The sequence below is a fragment of the Mobula hypostoma genome, chromosome 1 (genome assembly GCF_963921235.1).
Source record: "Mobula hypostoma chromosome 1, sMobHyp1.1, whole genome shotgun sequence".
In the NCBI taxonomy this organism is placed as follows: domain Eukaryota; kingdom Metazoa; phylum Chordata; class Chondrichthyes; order Myliobatiformes; family Myliobatidae; genus Mobula; species Mobula hypostoma.
In genome coordinates this window covers 197,028,204-197,050,537 of record NC_086097.1, presented here as the reverse complement: position 1 = coordinate 197,050,537, position 22,334 = coordinate 197,028,204, and the positions used below count along the sequence as shown (strand labels likewise).

The following is a 22,334-nucleotide window of genomic DNA, read 5'->3' as shown; positions in this document are numbered from 1 at the left end:
TTGTGTGGATGCTGTGTCATTTGCTACCCTGTTGCAAGTTAATGCCTCAAAGTAACAGGTGGTACACTGCATATGATTAAAGGAATTATGTTTATGAATCTTAACTAAAGGGTTAATAAATAACAAAAAGGGCCCATTCTAATTAAACAGTCAAATGTGTACAAGTTGGAGCTCACCTTGAACTTCTCTGTCACTCATGCACTGGGCCCTTAGTCAACATGAAAGCACACACCACCTTCTGAACGTCGCTCACAATCCATCTCGAACAAACTTGTCTCCCACCAGAACGTATGCTACGACTGGTTCTCCCCAGAGTCTTCCTTCTCCATCCTTTCTCGAACAAAAAACCCCTCCCAAACCCAACCTTAGTGTCCTTCACCAGAAACCTCCCTTTCAAATCAACCACCCTAATTGGATAGCAAACATTTCTTCTCATCTGCTATCTTCAACAATAACCCAAACACAAGCTGAAAACAAGTAGCTCTTGCAGAACTGTTAAAATGAAATAACGAACAGCACAAAATGAAATACATACTGCATAACAGTAAAAATATGAACCAGGGCATTACATATGTATCCTGCGCCTTCCAAACTGTATCTAGAAATTCCAGCCATTGCTGCTCTGCCATCATCCCTGCTAGTGTCCCCTTCCAATCAACTTAAGCCAACTCCTCTCTCATGCCTCTGCAATTCCCTTTACTCCACTGTAATCGTGAGTCCTCAGCAGGGTGAATTATATCTTATTATGATTACTGACCCTTAAGCTCTCTAATCAATTCCAGTTCATTGCACAACAGCCAATCTAAAATAGCGGATCCCCTAACTGCTCAACAACAAGCTGCTCTAAAAAGCCTTCTCATAGGCATTCTACAAATTCTCACCTGGGGATCCAGCACCAACCTGAGTTTCTCAATCTATCTGCATAATGGAATCGTAACATTGCTCTTTTGACATGCCTTTTCCATCTCCTGTTATAAATTATAGTCCATATCCTGGCTACTGTTCAGAGGCCTGTATATAACTCCCATCAGGGTCTTTTCACCCTCACATAAGGACTCTACATCGTCTGATCCTATGTCACTTCTTTCTAAGGATTTGATTTCATTTTTTTTAAACCAAAGCCCATCCACATTGCCTACCTGCCAGTCCTTTTGATACAATGTGTATCCTTGGATGTTAAGCTCCAGCTATAATTGTTTTTCAGCCACGACTCAGTCCACAATGCCATACCTGCCAATCTCTAAATGTGCTACAAGTTCATCTACTTTATTCTGTATACAGTGTGCATTCAAATATAATGCATTCATCACCCTTTTCAACTTTGGCCCCCTTCCACATTGCAACTCATCCTGTTGACTGCAAATCAGCCCTAGCATCAGCCTATCCATGCTAGCAGTCTCACTACACATTTCCTCTGTTTGTAAACCAACCACCCCACCTTCAGCCCCATCACTCTGGTTCCCATCACCCTGCCAAATTAGTTTAAATTCCATGGCTCTACTTGGGAATCTGAAAATTCCATCTTTCTTACTCACCAATCTCTGAACGTAACCCTCTGCTTTCACTGATTTATGCGCTGTCCTTGTAGTCTATAACCATGCGTTTTCACTGCTTACCACATTTATATTTCAAGAATCAATCCAGTGACCTGTTTTGTATTCCCTCCATGAAAATACTTTTTCAGAACTGTGATGCTTTCTGAGGTGCAGGAACAGAGACGTCAGGTTTCACGAATCCAAAGCTTGAAAAGCTGACAAATAACTGCCTGAGACAATACTTGATGGGATTCAGAAGAATGAGAAGGGAACATATAGAAACATGCAAAATTATGAAAAGGGATAGATAAGTTGCTCTACTGGCAGATGAAACAAGAACTAAGGAACATAGCCTCACGATTTGGGAGAGTAGCTTTAGGATGGAGATTAGGAGGAACTGCTTTTCCCTAAAGAGTGGTGAAACTGTGGAATTCTCTGCCCAAGAAGCAGTAGAGGCTAACTCACTAAATGTATTTCGGACAAAGTTAGATAGATTTTTTATCTAGTAGTGGAATTAAGGTGTATGAGGTAAAAGGAAGATTGGTGAACTGAGCCATCATTTTATTGAATGGCAGAGTAGGCTTGACTCCTATTTATGTTCTTAGTAGTAACAAAGCTTTCTAAAAAGTCCAGCGAATTCTTTAGGTTTAAAAAGAACAAAGAAATAGAAGCACAGATATTGTTTTCACAGTTCAAGATGCTGGATGGATCTCTGCTGACATACTGACTCTCATTTCAGGCACAACACTTTGGAGAGACACTTACTAGAATATACAAGAGACTGGAGAGGTGTTGCCTCTTCAAACAAAGCAGCATGACAAAAGATTTAGGTACAAAGATCTAAGTTTGGTTTTCTTTAAATAGTAAATGGAGAGAAGCTGCTTTTACCAGCAGAAAGGCTGAAAGGTAGACGGAGGAATGGCTAAGCAACAGATCCAGTGAAGAGAAAAAATTCTTCAGTGCAGTAAGTTAGCAAGTTGAATCTACTGTCCGAAAAGGCGGTGAAAACAAATTCACAAATAGAGAGTTGATGTAGGCTACATTATTTGAGTTCAGAATCACAGTCAAACATAGATCATCAAACAAGACAGCACAGTATGAGTCCTTCAGTTGATGATGTTGTGGCAACCAATATAAACCTACTCCATGATCAATCTAATCCTTCCCCCCCCAAACAGTCAAAAGCATTTGTTTTCCTTACATCCATATGCCTATCTAAGTCTTTTAAACGCCCCTATTGTATCAGTCTCTAATACCATTCCAATAGTGTGTTCCAGGCATCCAACTCACACTGTACAAAAATAATGTACCTCTGATATCTCCCCTGAACTTTCCTCTACTCAGCTTAAACAATGCCCTCTGGTATTGGCATTTACTTGCAGTTTTAGTTCTAAAACAACAGTGTGCTTGTAATTTGAAGTACCTCACAACATTGTGGCCAACAGATTAGATGTCACATAAATGTTGCAAATTTACAGTCCCTAAACACAAATGCCTATCATTCATGAATAATGCTTCAGTAGCAACATCTAGAGTGCAAATTTGTTATGTAAACATTTATAGGAACACCTTTGAGAAGGTAACATGTTGAGACACTTGTCCATTACACCAGTGGTCCCCAACCACCGGGCCGCAAAGCATGTGCTACCAGGCTGCGAGGCAATGATATGAGTCAGCTGCACTCTTCCTCATTCCGTCACGCACTGTTGAACTTGAACATAGAGTTGCCAACTGTCCCGTACTTGCCTTGGCTGGGGCTTGAACTTATGACCTTCAGGTCACTAGTTCAATGCCTTAACCACTTGGCCATGTGTCCTTATTAAGTATATTACATCAGTGCTAACGAAGGAGGACATGGAGGATAAGGAGATCAGTGCTGAATGTATTGAGCTAAAGGAGGAGGTAGTGTTGGGTCTTGTAAAGAGCATTAAGGTAGCTAAGTCCCAGGGCCTAATGAGATATATCCCAGGTTATTGAGAGAAGTGACTGCTGGGGACTTAACAAATATCTCTGTGTCCTCGCTGGTCACAGGCAAGGTCTCGGTGGACTGGTGAGTATTAATGTTGTTCCATTATTCAAGAATGGAACCGGGCATTATCCCAGAAACTACAGGCCAGTGAGTCTCATGTCAATGGTAAGGAGGTTACTGGAGAGAATTCTTTAAGATAGGATTTATGAGCATTTGGAAAACCATGGCATAATTAGGAAGAGCCAGCATGGATTTGTGCAAGGCAAATTATGTCTTACTAACTTGATTGAGGTTTATAGAAACATAGAAAATAGGTGCAGGAGTAGGCCATTCGGCCCTTCGAGCCTGCACCGCCATTTATTATGATCATGGCTGATCATCCAACTCAGAACCCAGCCTTCCCTCCATACCCCCTGACCCCTGTAGCCACAAGGGCCATATCTAACTTCCTTTTAAACATAGCTAATGAACTGGCCTCAACAGTTTGCTGTGGCAGAGAATTCCACAGATTCACCACTCTCTGTGTGAAGAAGTTTTTCCTAACCTCGGTCCTAAAAGGCTTCCCCTCTATCCTCAAACTGTGACCCCTCGTTCTAGACCTCCCCAACATCGGGAACAATCTTCCCGCATCTAGCCTGTCCAATCCCTTTAGGATCTTATACGTTTCAATCAGATCCCCCCTCAATCTTCTAAATTCCAACGAGTACAAGCCCAGTTCATCCAGTCTTTCTTCATATGAAAGACCTGCCATCCCAGGAATCAATCTGGTGAACCTTCTTTGTACTCCCTCTATGGCAAAGATGTCTTTCCTCAGATTAGGGGACCAAAACTGCACACAATACTCCAGGTGTGGTCTCACCAAGGCCTTGTACAACTGCAGTAGTACCTCCCTGCTCCTGTACTCGAATCCTCTCGCTATAAATGCCAGCATACCGTTCGCCTTTTTCACCGCCTGCTGTACCTGCATGCCCACTTTCAATGACTGGTGTATAATGACACCCAGGTCTCGTTGCACCTCCCCTTTTCCTAATCGGCCACCATTCAGATAATAATCTGTTTTCCTATTTTTGCCACCAAAGTGGATAACTTCACATTTATCCACATTAAATTGCATCTGCCATGAGTTTGCCCACTCACCCAACCTATCCAAGTCACCCTGCATCCTCTTAGCATCCTCCTCACTGCTAACACTGCCACCCAGCTTTGTGTCATCCGCAAACTTGGAGATGCTGCATTTAATTCCCTCATCCAAGTCATTAATATATATTGTAAACAACTGGGGTCCCAGCACTGAGCCTTGCGGTACCCCACTAGTCACCGCCTGCCATTCTGAAAAGGTCCCGTTTATTCCCACTCTTTGCTTCCTGTCTGCTAACCAATTCTCCACCCACACCAATACCTTACCCCCAATACCGTGTGATTTAAGTTTGCACACTAATCTCCTATGTGGGACCTTGTCAAAAGCCTTTTGAAAATCCAAATATACCACATCCACTGGTTCTCCCCTATCCACTCTACTAGTTACATCCTCAAAAAATTCTATGAGATTCGTCAGACATGATTTTCCTTTCACAAATCCATGCTGACTTTGTCCGATCATTTCACCGCTTTCCAAATGTGCTGTTATCACATCCTTGATAACTGACTCCAGCAGTTTCCCCACCACCGACGTTAGGCTAACCGGCCTATAATTCCCCGGTTTCTCTCTCCCTCCTTTTTTAAAAAGTGGAGTTACATTAGCCACCCTCCAATCCTCAGGAACTAGTCCAGAATCTAACGAGTTTTGAAAAATTATCACTAATGCATCCACTATTTCTTGGGCCACTTCCTTAAGCACTCTGGGATGCAGACTATCTGGCCCTGGGGATTTATCTGCCTTCAATCCCTTCAATTTACCTAACACCACTTCCCTACTAACATGTATTTCGCTCAGTTCCTCCATCTCACTGGACCCTCTGTCCCTTACTATTTCTGGAAGATTATTTATGTCCTCCTTAGTGAAGACAGAACCAAAGTAATTATTCAATTGGTCTGCCATGTCCTTGCTCCCCATAATCAATTCACCTGTTTCTGTTTGCAGGGGACCTACATTTGTCTTTATCAGTCTTTTCCTTTTTACATATCTATAAAAGCTTTTACAGTCCGTTTTTATGTTCTCTGCCAGTTTTCTCTCATAGTCTTTTTTCCCCTTCCTAATTAAGCCCTTTGTCCTCCTCTGCTGAACTCTGAATTTCTCCCAGTCCTCAGGTGAGCCACTTTCTCTGGCTAATTTGTATGCTACTTCTTTGGAATTGATACTATCCCTAATTTCTCTTGTCAGCCACGGGTCCTTGATTTATTCTTTTGCCAAACTGGGATGAACAATTGTTGCAGTTCATCCATGCAACCTTTAAATGCCTGCCATTGCATATCCACCGTCAATCCTTGAAGTGTCATTTGCCAGTCTATCTTAGCTAATTCATGTCTCATACCTTCAAAGTTACCCCTCTTTAAGTTCAGAACCTTTGTTTCTGAATTAACTACGTCACTCTCCATGTTAATGAAGAATTCCACCATATTATGGTCACTCTTACCCATTTCTGGTGAGATGATATGAGTGATTGATGAAGATATAGCTGTGAACGTTGTTTATATGGATTTCAGTAAGATGTTTGACAAGGACCCCCATAGGAGGCTTATTGAGAAAATTAATGTGCATGGGATCCATTATGAATTGGCTGTTGAGATTCAAAACTGGCTTATCCATTGAAGACAGAGGGTAGTGGTCAAAGGGACATTCGAGCTGAAGGGCTGTGATTCATGGTGTTCCACAGGGATCTGTATTGGGACCTCTGCTGCGTGATATATATGCGGATACCATAGATGTCTGGCAAAGAAAACAGCTGGACACAGATCTGTTGCAGATATGGGCAGAGAAGTGGCAGATGCAGTTTAACCCAGCCAAATATGAAGTGTTGTACCTTGGTAGGTCAAACATGAAGAGACAATACATTGGTCATGGCAAAATCCTTAACAGTGTTGATGAGCAGAGGGATCTTGGAGTCCAAGTTTAAGATACCTGAAAGTGGCTACACAGGTTGATAGGTGGTTAAGAAGTTAAATGGTAAGCTTGCTTATTTTAGTTGAGGCATAGCGTTCAAACATCAGGAAGTTATGTTGCAGCTTATAAGAACTCTAGTTAGACCACATCTGGAATATTGCATACAGTTCAAGTCGCCCCATTATAAGGAAGGATGTCGAGGTTTTAGAGAGGGTGCAGAAATTTACCAGGATGTTGCCTGAATTAGAGAGCATGTGCAAAAACGAGATATGACCATAAGACATAAGAGCAGAATTTGGCTATTCAGCCCATTGAGTCTATTCCACTATTCCATCATGACTGATCCCAGATCTTACTCAACCTCATACAATTGCCTCCTCATCATATCCTTTGGTGCCCTGACTGATCAGGAAACAATCAACTTCTGCCTCCACCGCAGAGCATTCCACAGATTCACTACTCTCTGGCTAAAAAAAAAATTCTTCCTTAAAGGTTCCAAAAGGTCACCCATCAATTTTGAGGGAGTGTCCTCAGTTCTCGATACCCCCACCATGGGAAACATCCTCTCCACATCAATCCCATCTAGTCCTTTCAAAATTCAGTTGGTTTCAATGAAATCCCCGTGCATTCTTCTAAATTCCAGCAAGTATAGGTCCAAAGCCGCTAAACGCTTCTCGTATGTTCACCCCTTCACTCCCAGAGTAATCCTTGTGAACCTCCTCTGGACTCTCCAATGTCAACATATCCTTTCTGGGAGATGGGCCCAAAACTGTTGACAATACTCCAAGTGCAGCCCGACATTAAGACTCAGCATTATCTCCATGCTTTTATATTCTATTCCCCTTGAAATAAATGCCAAACAATGCATTTGCCTTCTTTACCACAGGCTTGACCTATAAATTAACCTCCATCATCAAAGTTGCTGGTGAACGCAGCAGGCCAGGCAGCATCTGTAGGAAGAGGTGCAGTCGACGTTTCAGGCCGAGACCCTCTCGTCCTGACGAAGGGTCTCGGCCTGAAACGTCGACTGCACCTCTTCCTACAGATGCTGCCTGGCCTGCTGCGTTCACCAGCAACTTTGATGTGTGTTGCTTGAATTTCCAGCATCTGCAGAATTCCTGTTGTTTGCGTGTAAATTAACCTTCTGGGAGTCTTAAGACCATAAGACAAAGGAGAAGTCCGCCATTTGGCCCATCGAATCTGTTCCGCCATTCATTGAGCTGATCCATTCTCCCATTTAGTCCCACTCCCCCGCCTTCTCGCCATAACCTTTGATGGCCCTGGCTACCCAGATACCTATCAATCTCTGTCTTAAAATACCCACTGACGACCTTCACTGCCACCTGTGGCAACAAATACCACAGATTCACCACCCTCTGGCTAAAAAAATGTCTTTGCATCTCTGTTCTGAATGGGCGCCCTTCAATCCCTAAGTCATGCCCTCTCGTACCAGACTCCCCCACCATGGGAAACAACTTTGCCATATCCACTCTGTCCATGCCTTTCAACATTCGAAATGTTTCTATGAGGTTCCTCCCTCATTCTTCTAAACTCCAAGGAGTACAGTCCAAGAGCGGTCAAACGTTCCTCTTAAGTTAACCCTCTCATTTCTGGAATCACTCCAGTGAATCTTCTCTGAACCTCTATAACATCAGTACATCCTTTCTTAAATAAGGAGCCCAAAACTGCACACAGTACTCCAAGTGAGGTCTCACCAGCGCCTTACAGAGCCTCAACATCACATCCCTGCTCCTATACTCTATTCCTCTAGAAATGAATGCCAACATTGCATTCGCCTTCTTCACCACCAACTCAACCTGGAGGTTAACCTTAAGGGTATCCTGCACGAGGACTCCCAAGTCCCGTTGCATCTCAGAACTTTGAATTCTCTCCCCACTTAAATAATAGTCTGCCCACTTCTTTCTTCTGCCAAAGTGCATAAACATACACTTTCCAACATTGCATTTCATTTACCACTTCTTTGCCCATTCTCCCAAACTATCCAAGTCTCTCTGCAGACTCTCTGTTTCCTCAGCACTACCGGCCCCTCCACCTATCCTTGTATCATCAGCAAACTCAGCCACAAAGCCATCTATTCCATAATCCAAATCGTTGATGTACAAAGTAAAAAGAAGCGGCCCCAACACGGACCCCTGTGGAACACCACTGGTAACCGGCAGCCAACCAGAATGGGATCCCTTTATTCCCACTCTCTGTTTCCTGCCAATCAGCCAACGCTCTATCCACATATGTAACTTTCCCATAATTCCATGGGCTCTTATCTTGTTTAGCAGCCTCGTGCGGCACCTTGTCAAAGGCCTTCTGAAAATCCAAATACACAACATCCGCAGCATCTCCCTTGTCTAGCCTACTGGTAATTTCCTCAAAAAATTTCAAGATTTTTGTCAGGCAGGATTTTCCTTTTAGGAAACCATGCTGAGTTCTGCCGATCTTGTCACAGGCCTCCAGGTACTCCGTAACCTCATCCTTGACAATCGACTCCAACAACTTCCCAACCACCGATGTCAAGCTAACAGGTCTATAATTTCCTTTTTGCTTCCTTGCCCCATTCTTAAATAGCGGAGTGACATTTGCAATCTTCCAATCCTCCGGAACCATGCCAGAATCTATCGACTTTTGAAAGATCATTGCTAATGCCTCCGTAATCTCCACAGCTACTTCCTTCAGAACACGAGGGTGCATTCCATCTGGTCCGGGAGATTTATCTACCCTTAGACTATTCAGCTTCCTGACTACTTTCTCTGTCGTAATTGTGACTGCACACACTTCTTTTCCCTGACACCCTTGAGTGTCCGGTATACTGCTGTCTTCCTCAGTGAAGACTGATGCAAAATACTCATTCAGTTCCTCTGCCATCTCCTTATCTCCCATTACAATTTCTCCAGCATCATTTTCGATCGGTCCTATATCTACTCTCACCAGTCTTTTACTCTTTATATACTTGGAAAAGCTTTTAGTATCCTCTTTGATATTATTGCTAGCTTCCTTTCATAATGCATCTTTTCCCTCTTAGTGACCTTCTTAGTTTCCTTTTGCAAGCTTTTAAAAGCTTCCCAATCCTCTGTCTTCCCACTAATTTTTGTTTCCTTGTATGCCCTCTCCTTTGCTTTGACTTGTCTTATCAACCACAGTTGCATCCTTTTTCCATTAGAAAATTTCTTCTTTTTTGGAATATATCTGTCTTGCACCTTCCTCACTTCTCGCATAAACTTCAACCACTGCTGCTCTGCTGTCCTTCCCGCTAGTGTCCCTTTCCAGTCAACTTTGGCCAGTTCCTCTCTCATGCCACTGTAATTTCCTTTACTCCACTGAAATATCGACAAATCGGATTTTGGCTTCTCTTTCTCAAATTTCACAGTGAACTCAATTATGTTATGATCACTGCCTCCTAAGGGTTCCTTCACAATCTCTCTTATCATCTCTGGTTCATTACACAATACCCAATCCAGTACAGCCGATCCCCTACTGGGCTCAACAACAAGCTGTTCTAAAAAGCCATCTCGTAAACATTCTACAAATTCTCTCTCGAGATCCAGTGCCGACCTGATTTTCCCAATCCACTCGCATGTTAAAATCCCCCACAATTATCATAACACTGCCCTTCTGACAAGCCTTTTCTATTTCCTGTTGTAATTTGTAGTCCTCATCATGGCAGCTGTTAGGAGGCCTGTATATAACTGCCTTCAGGGTCCTTTTACCCCTGCGATTTCTTAGCTCAACCCATAACGATTCTGCACCTTCTGATCCTATGTCACCTCTTTCTAATGATTTAATATCATTTCTTACAAATAAAGCCACGCCACCCCCTCTGCCTACCTGCCTATCCTTCCAATACACCATGTATCCTTGGACGTTCAGCTCCCAGAGACATGCATCCTTTAGACATGTCTCAGTGATGGCCACAATATCATACCTGCCAATCTGCAGCTGTATGACAAGATTATCCACCTTATTCCTTATGCTGCATGCATAACACCTTAAGTCCAGTATTTGGTACTTTTTGTTTTGATTGTACTGCAACTTTATTGCACTGCAACTCATCCCAATGGCTGCAAATTTGCCTCATCCCCCACCTGTGCTTCCTGACATCTTTACTGCTGACTATCTGAGATTTATTTCTGTTTTCCCCCTCCTCTGCTCTGTCATTCCGGTTCCCATCCCCCTGCCAAATTAGTTTAAACCCTCCCTAACATCTCTATTAAACCTTCATAGAACATAGAATAGTACAGCACAGTACAGGCCCTTCGGCCCACAATGTTGTACCCACCTTCAAACCCTGCCTCTCATATACGCCCCCCCCACCTTAAATTCCTCCATATACCTGTCCAGTAGTCTCTTAAACTTCACGAGTGTATCCGCCTCCACCACTGACCCAGGCAGTGCATTCCACGCACCAACCACTCTCTGAGTAAAAAACCTTCCTCTAATATCCCCCTTGAACTTCCCACCCCTTACCTTAAAGCCATGTCCTCTTGTATTGAGCAGTGGTGCCCTGGGGAAGAGGCACTGGCTATCCACTCTATCTATTCCTCTTATTATCTTGTACACCTCTATCATGTCTCCGCTCATCCTCCTTCTCTCCAAAGAGTAAAGCCCAAGCTCCCTTAATCTCTGATCATAATGCATACTCTCTAAACCAAGCAGCAATTCTGGTAAATCTCCTCTGTACCCTTTCCAATACTTCCACATCCTTCCTATAGTGAGGCAACCAGAACTGGACACAGTACTCCAAGTGTGGCCTAACCAGAGTTTTATAGAGCTGCATCATTACATCGCGATTCTTAAACTCTATCCCTCGACTTATGAAAGCTAACACCCCATAAGCTTTCTTAACTACCCTATCCACCTGTGAGGCAACTTTCAGGGATCTGTGGACATGTACCCCCAGATCCCTCTGCTCCTTCACACCACCAAGTATCCTGCCATTTACTTTGTACTCTGCCTTGGAGTTTGTCCTTCCAAAGTGTACCACCTCACACTTCTCCGGGTTGAACTCCATCTGCCACTTCTCAGCCCACTTCTGCATCCTATCAATGTCTCTCTGCAATCTTTGACAATCCTCGACACTATGTACAACACCATCTACAACACCACCAACCTTTGTGTCGTCTGCAAACTTGCCAACCCACCCTTCTACCCCAACATCCAGGTCGCTAATAAAAATCACGAAAAGTAGTGGTCCCAGAACAGATTCTTGTGGGACACCACTAGTCAAAATCCTCCAATCTGAATGTACTCCCTCCACCACGACCCTCTGCCTTCTGCAGGCAAGCCAATTCTGAATCCACCTGGCCAAACTTCCCTGGATCCCATGCCTTCTGACTTTCTGAATAAGCCGACCGTGAGGAACACTGTCAAATGCCTTACTAAAATCCATACAGACCACATCCACTGCACTACCCTCATCTACATGACTGGTCACCTCCTCAAAGAACTCTATCAGGCTTGTTAGACATGATCTGCCCTTCACAAAGCCATGCTGACTGTCCCTGATCAGACCATGATTCTCTAAATGCCCAGAGATCCTATCTCTAAGAATCTTTTCCAACAGCTTTCCCACCACAGACGTAAGGCTCACTGGTCTATAATTACCCGGACTATCCCTACCTTTTTTGAACAAGGGGACAACATTCGCCTCCCTCCAATCCTCTGGTACCATTCCCGTGGACAACAAGGACAAAAAGATCCTAGCCAAAGGCTCAGCAATCTCTTGCCTCGCCTTGTGGAGCAGCCTGAGGAATATTCCATCAGGCCCCGGGGACTTATCCGTCCTAATGTATTTTAACAACTCCAACACCTCCTCTCCCTTGATATCAACATGCTCCAGAACATCAACTTCACTCATATTGTCCTCACCATCATCAGTTCCCTCTCATTGGTGAATACCGAAGAGAAGTATTCATTGAGGACCTCGCTCACTTCCACAGCCTCCAGGCACATCTTCCCACCTTTATCTCTAATTGGTCCTATCTTCACTCCTGTCATCTTTTTTTTCTTCACATAATTGAAGAATGCTTTGGGGTTTTCCTTTACCCTACTTACCAAGGCCTTCTCATGCCCCCTTCTTGCTCTTCGCAGCCCCTTTTAAGCTTTCTTGCTTCCCTATATTCCTCAATAGACCCATCTGATCCTTGCTTCCTAAACCTCATGTATGCTGCCTTCTTCCACCTGACTAGATTTTCCACCTCACTTCACCCTACCATTCTTTATCTTCCTTACCGGGACAAATTTATCCCTCACATCCTGCAAGAGATCTCTAAACATTGACCACATGTCCATAGTACATCTCCCTGCAAAAACATCATCCCAATTCACACCCGCAAGTTCTAGCCATATAGCCTCATAATTTGCCTTTCCCCAATTAAAAATTTTCCTGTCCTGATTCTATCCTTTTCCATGATAATGCTAAAGGACAGGGAGCAGTGGTCACTGTCCCCCAGAAGCTCACCCACTGAGAGATCTGTGACCTGACCCGGTTCATTACCTAGTACTAGATCTAGTATGGCATACCCCCTGGTCGGCCTGTCCACATACTGTGACAGGAATCCGTCCTGGGCACACTTAACAAACTCTGCCCCATCTAAACCCTTTGAACTAATCAGGTGCCAATCAATATTAGGGAAGTTAAAGTCACCCATGATAACAACCCTGTTATTTTTGCACCTTTCCAAAATCTGCCTCCCAATCTGCTCCTCTGTATCTCTGCTGCTACCAGGGAGCCTACAGAATACCCCCAGTAGAGTAACTGCTCCCTTCCTGTTCCTGACTTCCCGCCAGGATATTGGTCCCCTTGGGGTTCAGGTGTAACCCGTCCTTTTTGAACAGGTCATATTTCCCCCAAAAGAGATCCCAATGATCCAAGAATCTGAAGCCCTGCCCCCTGCACCAGTCTCTCAGCCACGCATTCATCTGCCTGATCCTACTATTCTTGCCCTCGCTAGCACGTGGCACAGGTAGCAATCCTGAGATTACTACCCTGGAGGTCCTGCTTTTCAGCTTCCTTCCTAACTCCCGGAAATCTCTCTTCAGGACCTCCTCCCTTTTCTTATCTATGGCATTGGTACCAACATGTACCAAGACAGTTGGCTGCTCACCCTCTCCCTTCAGAATATTCTGGACCCGATCCTTCTTAGACTCTCCGCGCTATCCTGTCTTCGTCACACGCCTGCACAGTCTTGTCCTTCTTGCACTTGAAGTTTTTTTTAAAAACTGCCTTCCTTCCGAATTCAGCTCCCACGCCGCTCTGCTTGTCCCGATCCAAAAGACAGCCGTTGGAAGTCCCCTTCCTTTTTAAACTCTGTGCACTGTCCTGTCTACATCATGCTCCTGCGCAGTCTCGCCCTTCTTGTGCTCGAGGCCAGTCTTGCACGAAGACTCTTAAATTCCTCTGCACCTCTTATGTTTGAACTATCTCCCCGCTTAGTTAATATTTCACACTATTGTTCCTTTTACCAACGTGCATTATCGTAAATTTCCCAACACTGTATTGCATTTGCCCCTTTTTTTGCCCATTCTTCCAATATGTCTAAGTCCTGTTGCAATCACATTGCTTTCTCAGCACTACATACCCCTCCACCTATCTTTGTATCATCACAAAGCCATCAATTCTGTTATCCAATCATTGACAAACTATGTGAAAAGTTGCGGTCCCAATAATGACCCCTGAGGAACACCACTAGTCACTGGCAGCCAAACAGAAAAGGCTCCCCTTTATTCCCACTCGCTGCCTCCTGCCTGTCAGCCATTCTGTTATCCATGCCAGTATCTTTCTTGTAACACCATAAAGTTTTATCTTGTTTAGCAGCCTCAGATGTGGCACCTTATCAAATGCCTTCTGAAAATCCAAGTAAATGGCATCCACTGCCTCTCCTTTGTCCACTTTGCTTGTTACTTCATCGAAGAACTCTAACAGATTTGTCAAGCAAGATCTCTCTTTACAGAAACCATGCTGACTTTGACTTATTTTATCATTAGCCTCCAAGTACCCCGAAACCTCATCTTATAAGTTCCTTTCTTCAACAGTGGAGTGACATTTGCAATCTTCTAGTCTTCCAGGACAATGCCAGAATCAAGCGCTTCTTGAAAGATCATGACCAATGCATCCATTATTCTCTGCAGCAACCTCTCTCAGGACTTTGGGATGTAGTCCATCTGCTCCAGGTGACTCATCCATCTTAAGACCTTTTGAGTTTGCCTAGCACTTTTTCCTTTGTCATAGCAATGGCACTCACACCGGCTCCCTGACACTCATGGATCTCTGACACACTGCTAGTGTCTTCTGCATTGAAGACTCAGTAAGTTAACCTAATGAGCAAAGTACTCATTGAGTTCATCCGCCATTTTTTTCCCCGTTTCACCAGCATCATTTTCCAGTGGTCCATTATCAACTTTCAGTTCCCTTTTACTCTTTACATAAACTGAGACAACTTTTGATTTCTTGCTTTATATTATTGGCTAGTTTGCGCTCATATTTCATCTTTTCCCTTATTTTATTTACTTGCCTTTTGATAGAACATACAGCACATTACAGTCCCTTCGGCCCACAATGTTGTGCTGACCATGTAACCTACTCTAGAAACTGCCTGGAATTACCCTACCGCATAGCCCTCTATTTTTTCCAGTTCCATGTACCTGTCTATGAGTCTCATAAAAGACTATTGTAACTGCCTCTGGCACCATCACTGGCAGTAGATTCTACGCACCCACGACTCTGTGAGGAAAACTTACTCCAGACATCCCCTCCGTACTTCCAAGCACCTTAAAACCTCCTTGTGTTAGCCATTTCAGCCTTGGGAAAAAGCTTCTGGCTATTCACATGATCAATGCCTCACATCATCTTATACCTCTCAACTTCCGTCGCTTCAAGGAGAAAAAGCCAAGTTCACTCAACCTGTTCCATAAGGCACGCTCTCCGATCTAGGCAATATCCTTGTAATTCTCTTCTGCACTCTCTCTGTAGTATCCACATCCTTCCTGTAGTGAGGTGACCAGAACTGAACACAGTTCTCCAAGTGGGGTCTGACCAAAGTCTTATATAGCTGTAACATTACCTCATAATTCTTGAACTCAATTCCATGATTAATGAATGCCAACACACCATATGCCTTAACACACTGTCAACCCGTGCAGCAGCTTTGAGTGTCCTGTGGACACAGACCCCAAGATCTCTCTGATCCTCCACACTGCCAAGAGTCTTACCATTCATACAATATTCTGTCTTCAAATTTGACCTCCCAAAATGAACCACTTCGCACTTATCCGGATTGAAGTCCATCTGCCACTTCTCAGCCCAGTTCTACATCCTACCAATGTCCCGCTGTAACCTCTGATAACCATGCAGACTATCTACAACACCCCCAACCTTTGTGTCATCAGCAAACTTACTAACCTACCCTCCTTCTTCTTCATCCAGGTCAGTGATAAAAATCACCAAGAGGAGGGGTCTCAGAACAGATCCCTGCGGAATACCACTGGTCACCGACCTCCACGCAGAATACAAACCATCTACAACCATCCTTTGCCTTCCGTGGACAAGGCAATTCTGGATCCACAAAGTGAGGTCTCCTTTAATCCCATGCCTATTTTCTGGAAGAGCCTGGCATGGGGAACCTTATCAAATGCCTTACTGAAATCCATACATCCACTGCTCTACCTTCATCTACATGTTTTGTTACATCTTCAAAGGTGTTGGAGATGTTGGACAAACCTGAATTGCTTTCTCTGGAATGGTGCAGGCTGAAGGCGATCTGACAGAGGTTTGTAAGATTATGAGATTATAAGAGTAGATAGATAATATCTTCTCCCAAGGGTTGAGATATCTAATACCAAAGGACATGCATTTAAGGTGAAAAGGTTCAAAGGAAATATGTGGGATAATTTTCTCTTATATAAACACAAAGAATGGTGGGTGGCTGGAATGTGCTGCCTGCGGTGGAGTTGAGGCAGAAATATTAGAGGTTTTTAAAGGACTTTTAAATAGGCACATAAATGTGAAGAAAATAGAAGGATATGGGCATTGTGTGTGCCGAAGAGATTTGTTTAGTTAGTTTGGCACAACACTGTGGGCTGAAGAGCTTGCTCCTGTGGTGTACTGCTCTATGTTCTATATTAAAAGGCAAAGGACCATTCAATGGCAGTGGTAGTCAATTTATTTTGATACCACTGGATGGATATTCTTAAAAATTTCAGTACTGGACACTAAGAAATATTGCCAAATTCTGTTACATTTCAAGCAGAACATGCAATTTTCAGGACCCTAGAACCATAGACTCTAAGAAAATGTCATCTTCACATTACGAAGTCCCACAAATAGCAATGAAGGTGGCACAGGACTATGAGCAGCAATTGAAAATACTAAATTATAAGGGGTAGAAAGAAGCAAAATAAGTCAGAATGATCCACAATTCAATATGTTTTACATGTTGTTTAAAGCAACAGTTTGCCAACCTCATCAAGGAGGGGAGCAGAAGATGGCGGCGCGACGCAGAGCGCGCGGCCGCTCCCAAATGATATCTTATTTGTAAGTACACAATCCTGATTTGATGGAGACAGACGCGAGAAGCACGGAGGAACACCTGGAGAAACTTCTGAAATGCCTGCTTCGCTGCCGTTGCTACTGTGCGATCGAGAATCTCCAGAGGGGAAGGCCCCAAATCCTCGGCTTTGCCCATTGCCTGCTGCCGGGGGTGGGGTCGAAGTGCTCGGCAGAGATGGTGCTCGGTGTTGGAGGGCTGGTCGGAGGCTCGAAGGTTTTGGACAGACTCAAGAGTCGGCTGTGGTTGGGTGCTTCCAGGGTGCTGCATCGGCAAGTTTGCAGCACTGTGAGTTCATGGCAGGAAGACACTTTCTCTTCCTTCTACCGTCTGCGTGAGATGATGGGACTTCCGAGTGACTTTGAGACTTTTTTTTACCGTGCCCATGGTCTGTTCTTCATCAAATTACGGTATTGCCTTGCACTGTTGTAACTATAAGTTATAATTATGTGGTTTTTGTCAGTTTTTTAAGTCTTGGTTTGTCCTGTGTTACTGTGATATCATTCTGGAGGAACATTGTATCATTTCTTAATGCATGCATTACTAAATGACAATAAAAGAGGTCTGCGCGTCCTCAATCTAATCTAAAAAACCTGCTAAAACAATAAGGCAATTAAAATTCCATTCACTTGCCACAAACATGATAGATAACAAGTTGCATAAGAAGGAAACCTGCGTCCTCTGAGGTTCAGCACTCTCATTACTGAGTCTGACACTAAAACTTGTGTAATGCCCTGCAAAAGAACATGTTTTATTGTATTCCTCCTGCTCCACTGTTAGGTATTTTATTTCAGCAGCTTTTCTGCAAAGTGCAGTGTGCTATGTTAATTAAACTTTATAGACTAGTATTGTGGTTTCTGTTAAGGAGCCATTTGCTCAGCTTAGGAATGTTGTGTCAGCATGGGGTGGGTGTTCTGAATAAAGCAATTCACCTAACTACCTCAGAAACTAGCTCCAATGTTTATGTGCACATCTAGACTGATTCAACTGTAATAAGCCCTTTCTCTTTTCTTTTTCTATTAACCGCTTGTTAAAGATGAAATATATATGTAATTATGCTTCCACTTTAATTTTATGCTGGTGTAATGTCTGTTATTTCTTGGCAAATGATAACTTTGCATGGGACAGTACTTACACAGCATTCACCATAATTGTTTCATCACTGGAACATTCCAGTTTTCCTCTTTGGTTGACCCGAATCATACTGACCCTAGATGCATGTTGCTTACTGAAGGTGGCCTGAACAATTTTTATAGAGACTGGCAAATACAATTTTCATGCCACTGGCACAGATTTATAGGTCATACTTGTCAGAGTAAATGATGCATACATATTTGGTTAAAAGGATTTACATGTGCATCAGATCCTGAATCTCGCATTTCATTATGGATAAGCTATTACTTATTTTGATACACAACTTTGCTGTCATTGCAACTGGTTGTGGTCATGGTCATCTCCTGCTCATCACTACAACAGAAAGTGAGGGTTTGGGATTTTCCCTCAAAGACCTTTAGCAAGTTGCTGCTGCACATCTTTTGCTTCATTACACTGCAGCTACAACATGTTGGAAAAAAATGCTTTCAACCTCAGTAATTATCAATCACTTTACATGACACTCACCAGCAGACGATGGAAAAGCCTCACGTTTAAAACAAAGTAACAAAATACAAATTACCCACTTACCATTAGGAAAATAAAATGGCTCATATTTGTCTTCTTTTGGCTCTCCACTTCCATTTTTACTTCCAATCTAACAATACAAAGGAACAGGTAACGAAAGCATGAAATCAACTTCAGTGATTATGAATTATTCTTTAAGTAAATAAAATATGTGTTGCTGATTTGTTACGAGTTAAGTAAAATATTGTTTGATGTATTCCAAAGTTCACCATCAGGTTGATATAATTTGTGCTTGAAGAACAATAAGTTTTAATAATTTATGCTAAAATATTCATGGTCAATCCCCCATAAACCAGTATTACCAATTTGTTAGAGTTCAAACTGACTTAATAAAGCAACATTCTAATTTGTCCTCCATATGAAATCTTATAATTCAAATTGTCCTAATGTACTAGCTCTTCAGAATGAAGAACACATGATTAATTTCCTTCTTAATATCAAATGGTAAAAGAGACAAGAATCAAAGCAATATAGTGGATTACAGAAGTAATGTATAATCATACAGCGGATTTCCTTTCAGGAACAAATTTTGCCCAGAATAAGGCACAGAACATCTTCTCTGAGTAAAAGTACTATTACTAAGTAGGTTTGCTAAGAAATCTATTCAGCAAGGCATGGTGATAGCATTGAAAAAAATCATCGATCTCAAGATCATATTTTTCAGATTATTAGAGTAGCCACTGATTGATATAGAAAGTAAAAAGTATGGGCATGTTCCATTCTAAAGTTGCTCAATGTTGACCAAGAGCATTACAAGAAGAGAATTAAAATACCTTTGTTTGCATATCAGCCTTTCGGTCTTCTTGTTCCTTGAATTTTAATCTATATGGAACCATTTTTTCTTGTAGCTCTGGTACGCACAATTCGTATACATCCAGCATTAAAGGAAACTTGACATCCTGAGGACAATTGCACAACAAATTTTTTACATACAGTTGCAAAACTAAACAGTGATACGTTAATATACTTTCCCCTTCAAAGATTTCTGTTAAGAGAAATTTAAAACCAAGTTCTGAAATAAAAACTGCCAATACAAACTACCACTTTGACTGTCTAGAGAAGAATTCTGCCCCAAGAGCCTCTGCAACCATTTCCACTGTCCAAAGCAACTTGCATCCAATGACATATTTCTTAAAAATATTAAGCAGCGTTATTGCAGTGAATGCAGCATTACTTAACAGAAAATCTCAATTTTAGACTGAAGAGACTGAATGCATTTGAGAAAAAAGTCAAAGACAATGGAATACTTCCATACTGGAAAAAAGAATTTTGCAACTCAGGATTTTTACAATTTTGAGGAGTTTTTAAATCAGATTAACAGGAAATATGTTTCTTCTGACTATTGACAACGAACATCAACCTAAAATTGCTGTCATAAGTGAGGCAAAATGTTGGTAGTTACTTTTAGTAAAGAGCACATAACTTTGACACAATGAATGCATAACCTTTAAAGGAAAAGTGGACAAATAGTTACAGCAGAGGAAACAGCCTGTGGATGGCAAGTAGAGTATGATTATACAGTGGATTCCAGTAAATTGGGACACATCAAGACCAGTACATTTTGGCCCAATTAAGCAGCTGCACAATTAGTCAAAATATAATGAAAATAGTTGTAAAGGAATAAAAACAAAAGAAACTGATGTTTAAATGAGTAACAAATACGTACTTAAATGAAATATAGAACAAATTACAGCACTACCAGTACACTACCATAAAACTGTGATAATTCCTAAATGTTAACAGAGGAATTCATTCAGTGTACAATGCCTTGTACTTTTGACGAACTCTAAGTGAACAAAATCAGCGCAGATAATCTAATTCAGATAAGACTGTCTTCATAGAATGCTATTGACGACTGCACCCTCCAAATCTTCATTTTCATTGTAACATTCAAGATGACTGTTGATACCTTCAAATTCTCCATAGTTCCTAACTTGAAGTAACAAGTGACAAAAATCACTGATCTTTTAAAACAAACACATGCAACAGACACTATTTAAAAACTCAAAAACATGTGCTGTGATCTGCAGATGCAGGAAATCCAAAGCAACATACACCAAATACTGGACGAATTCAGCAGGCCAGGCAGCATCTATGGAAAAGAGTAAACAGTTGATGTCTTGAGCTGAGACCCTTCCTGAGGACAGTTTAAATCTGTTCGGCAACAATCTCCAGGCATAGTGTCCCAAATAAACAAAGGAAATCCTGGCTATTCTGTCGATTCGTTTTTGTTCTTTAAGAATTCTCCCAAATAAGCAGCTGCCCAATTAACAGGAATCCACTGTAATTGTAATTTCTGGTACTAGACTACGTCCGAACACTGCAAATGCCAGTGGCACTGAAATGGCTTAATTTGCTATCAAATAATCACACATAGTGGAAACCAGTTTCTTCCATTTCAATCATTCCAATAAATTTAAATAATAATTTACTCCAATGTAAGAAAAAAGGGAAACAACATTTGGGAAAAATGTTTACAACAGTCATGTCTTTAACTCTTTCTTCCAAGGTTAACTTTAGTATGCTTCTTAAAAAGATTAATAGGGTTGGTATTCTCAGAGCAGCAGCACCTGCAATCATTTAAATACCTGTTATCAAAGTTAATCTGCAGAAGGTGTATTTTTGTTTCCTTTTCAATATAGGACAGACATAAGTAAATTGTACAAGTGCGTTTCACAATGACCTGTTGGCCTATTTTAATTTAATAGGTCTCCAAAACAGAGGTGTCTGCTTTGCAAACAAAAATAGTGAACAGCTTAAAAAGCAAAACTGACATCAATCAATGAAATGGGGGGGGGGGGCATCACGTGATGACGTGGGATTGAGACGTGTAAATTCAGCTCTCCCGCAACAAATCAGTAAAGTACCGTTTAAATAAAACAAAGTTGGTAAATATTTTTTGAAAACTATTTATAAACTTTGTAAGACTACTTTACGGTATGCCTCCTAAACCGCAACAAAAGAAGTCTGCTGTTGTGAAGCAGCCGCGAGATGGGAAGAAAAAAGGGCCTATTGCAACGATGGAGCCTCGGACTCAGGTTGGATCTCCTTCGGTAGAACAGGGAGCAATGGCGGTGGCAGAGGTTGCTCCGAAGAAGACAACTGAATTGTGCATGCGCAAATCGACACAGCGCAAACTACAAGAACCGACACCCACTGCAATTGAAAATGACTCAGAGTCAGAACTGGATTCTGCAGAGAACACAGATGAAGAAGAGGAGGAAGAATTGGAAGCGAGTGGAAGTAAAGGAGATGATAGAGACATAAGAGAGGCTGTATTGCGATCAACTGCTGAATTAAGGAAAGTAAGAGAAGAGCTTAGAGACACGAAGAGATGCTATAATAAAGTTATGGAAAGACAGGACAAAATGGAAAAGAAGCTTCAGAAGATGGAAAGAGGAATGGGGCTTATGAATGATAGAGTGGAAAAAACAGAAAATGATTTGCTTGTCTGGAACTCGGAAAGAAACCGACTCTTGGAGAAAGTGGACATGTTGGAAAATTTCAGTAGACGTAATAATATAAAAGTTGTTGGTCTTACAGAAGGTATGGAAGGA

At 42.2% G+C, this 22,334-nt stretch overlaps 1 protein-coding gene across 3 annotated transcripts in view; it reads right to left on the bottom strand.

Moving 5' to 3' along the window:
* Positions 1 to 22,334, bottom strand: part of usp14 (ubiquitin specific peptidase 14 (tRNA-guanine transglycosylase)) — a 68,465-nt gene that overhangs the window by 5,478 nt on the left and 40,653 nt on the right. For all 3 annotated transcript variants that reach the window (XM_063062769.1, XM_063062761.1, XM_063062779.1), the window contains exons 13-14: positions 19,551 to 19,676; positions 18,781 to 18,847 (exon numbers count right to left, since the gene is read on the bottom strand). In XM_063062769.1, coding sequence (XP_062918839.1) covers positions 18,781 to 18,847; positions 19,551 to 19,676 — 193 coding nt within the window. The remainder of the gene's footprint in view (positions 1 to 18,780; positions 18,848 to 19,550; positions 19,677 to 22,334) is intronic.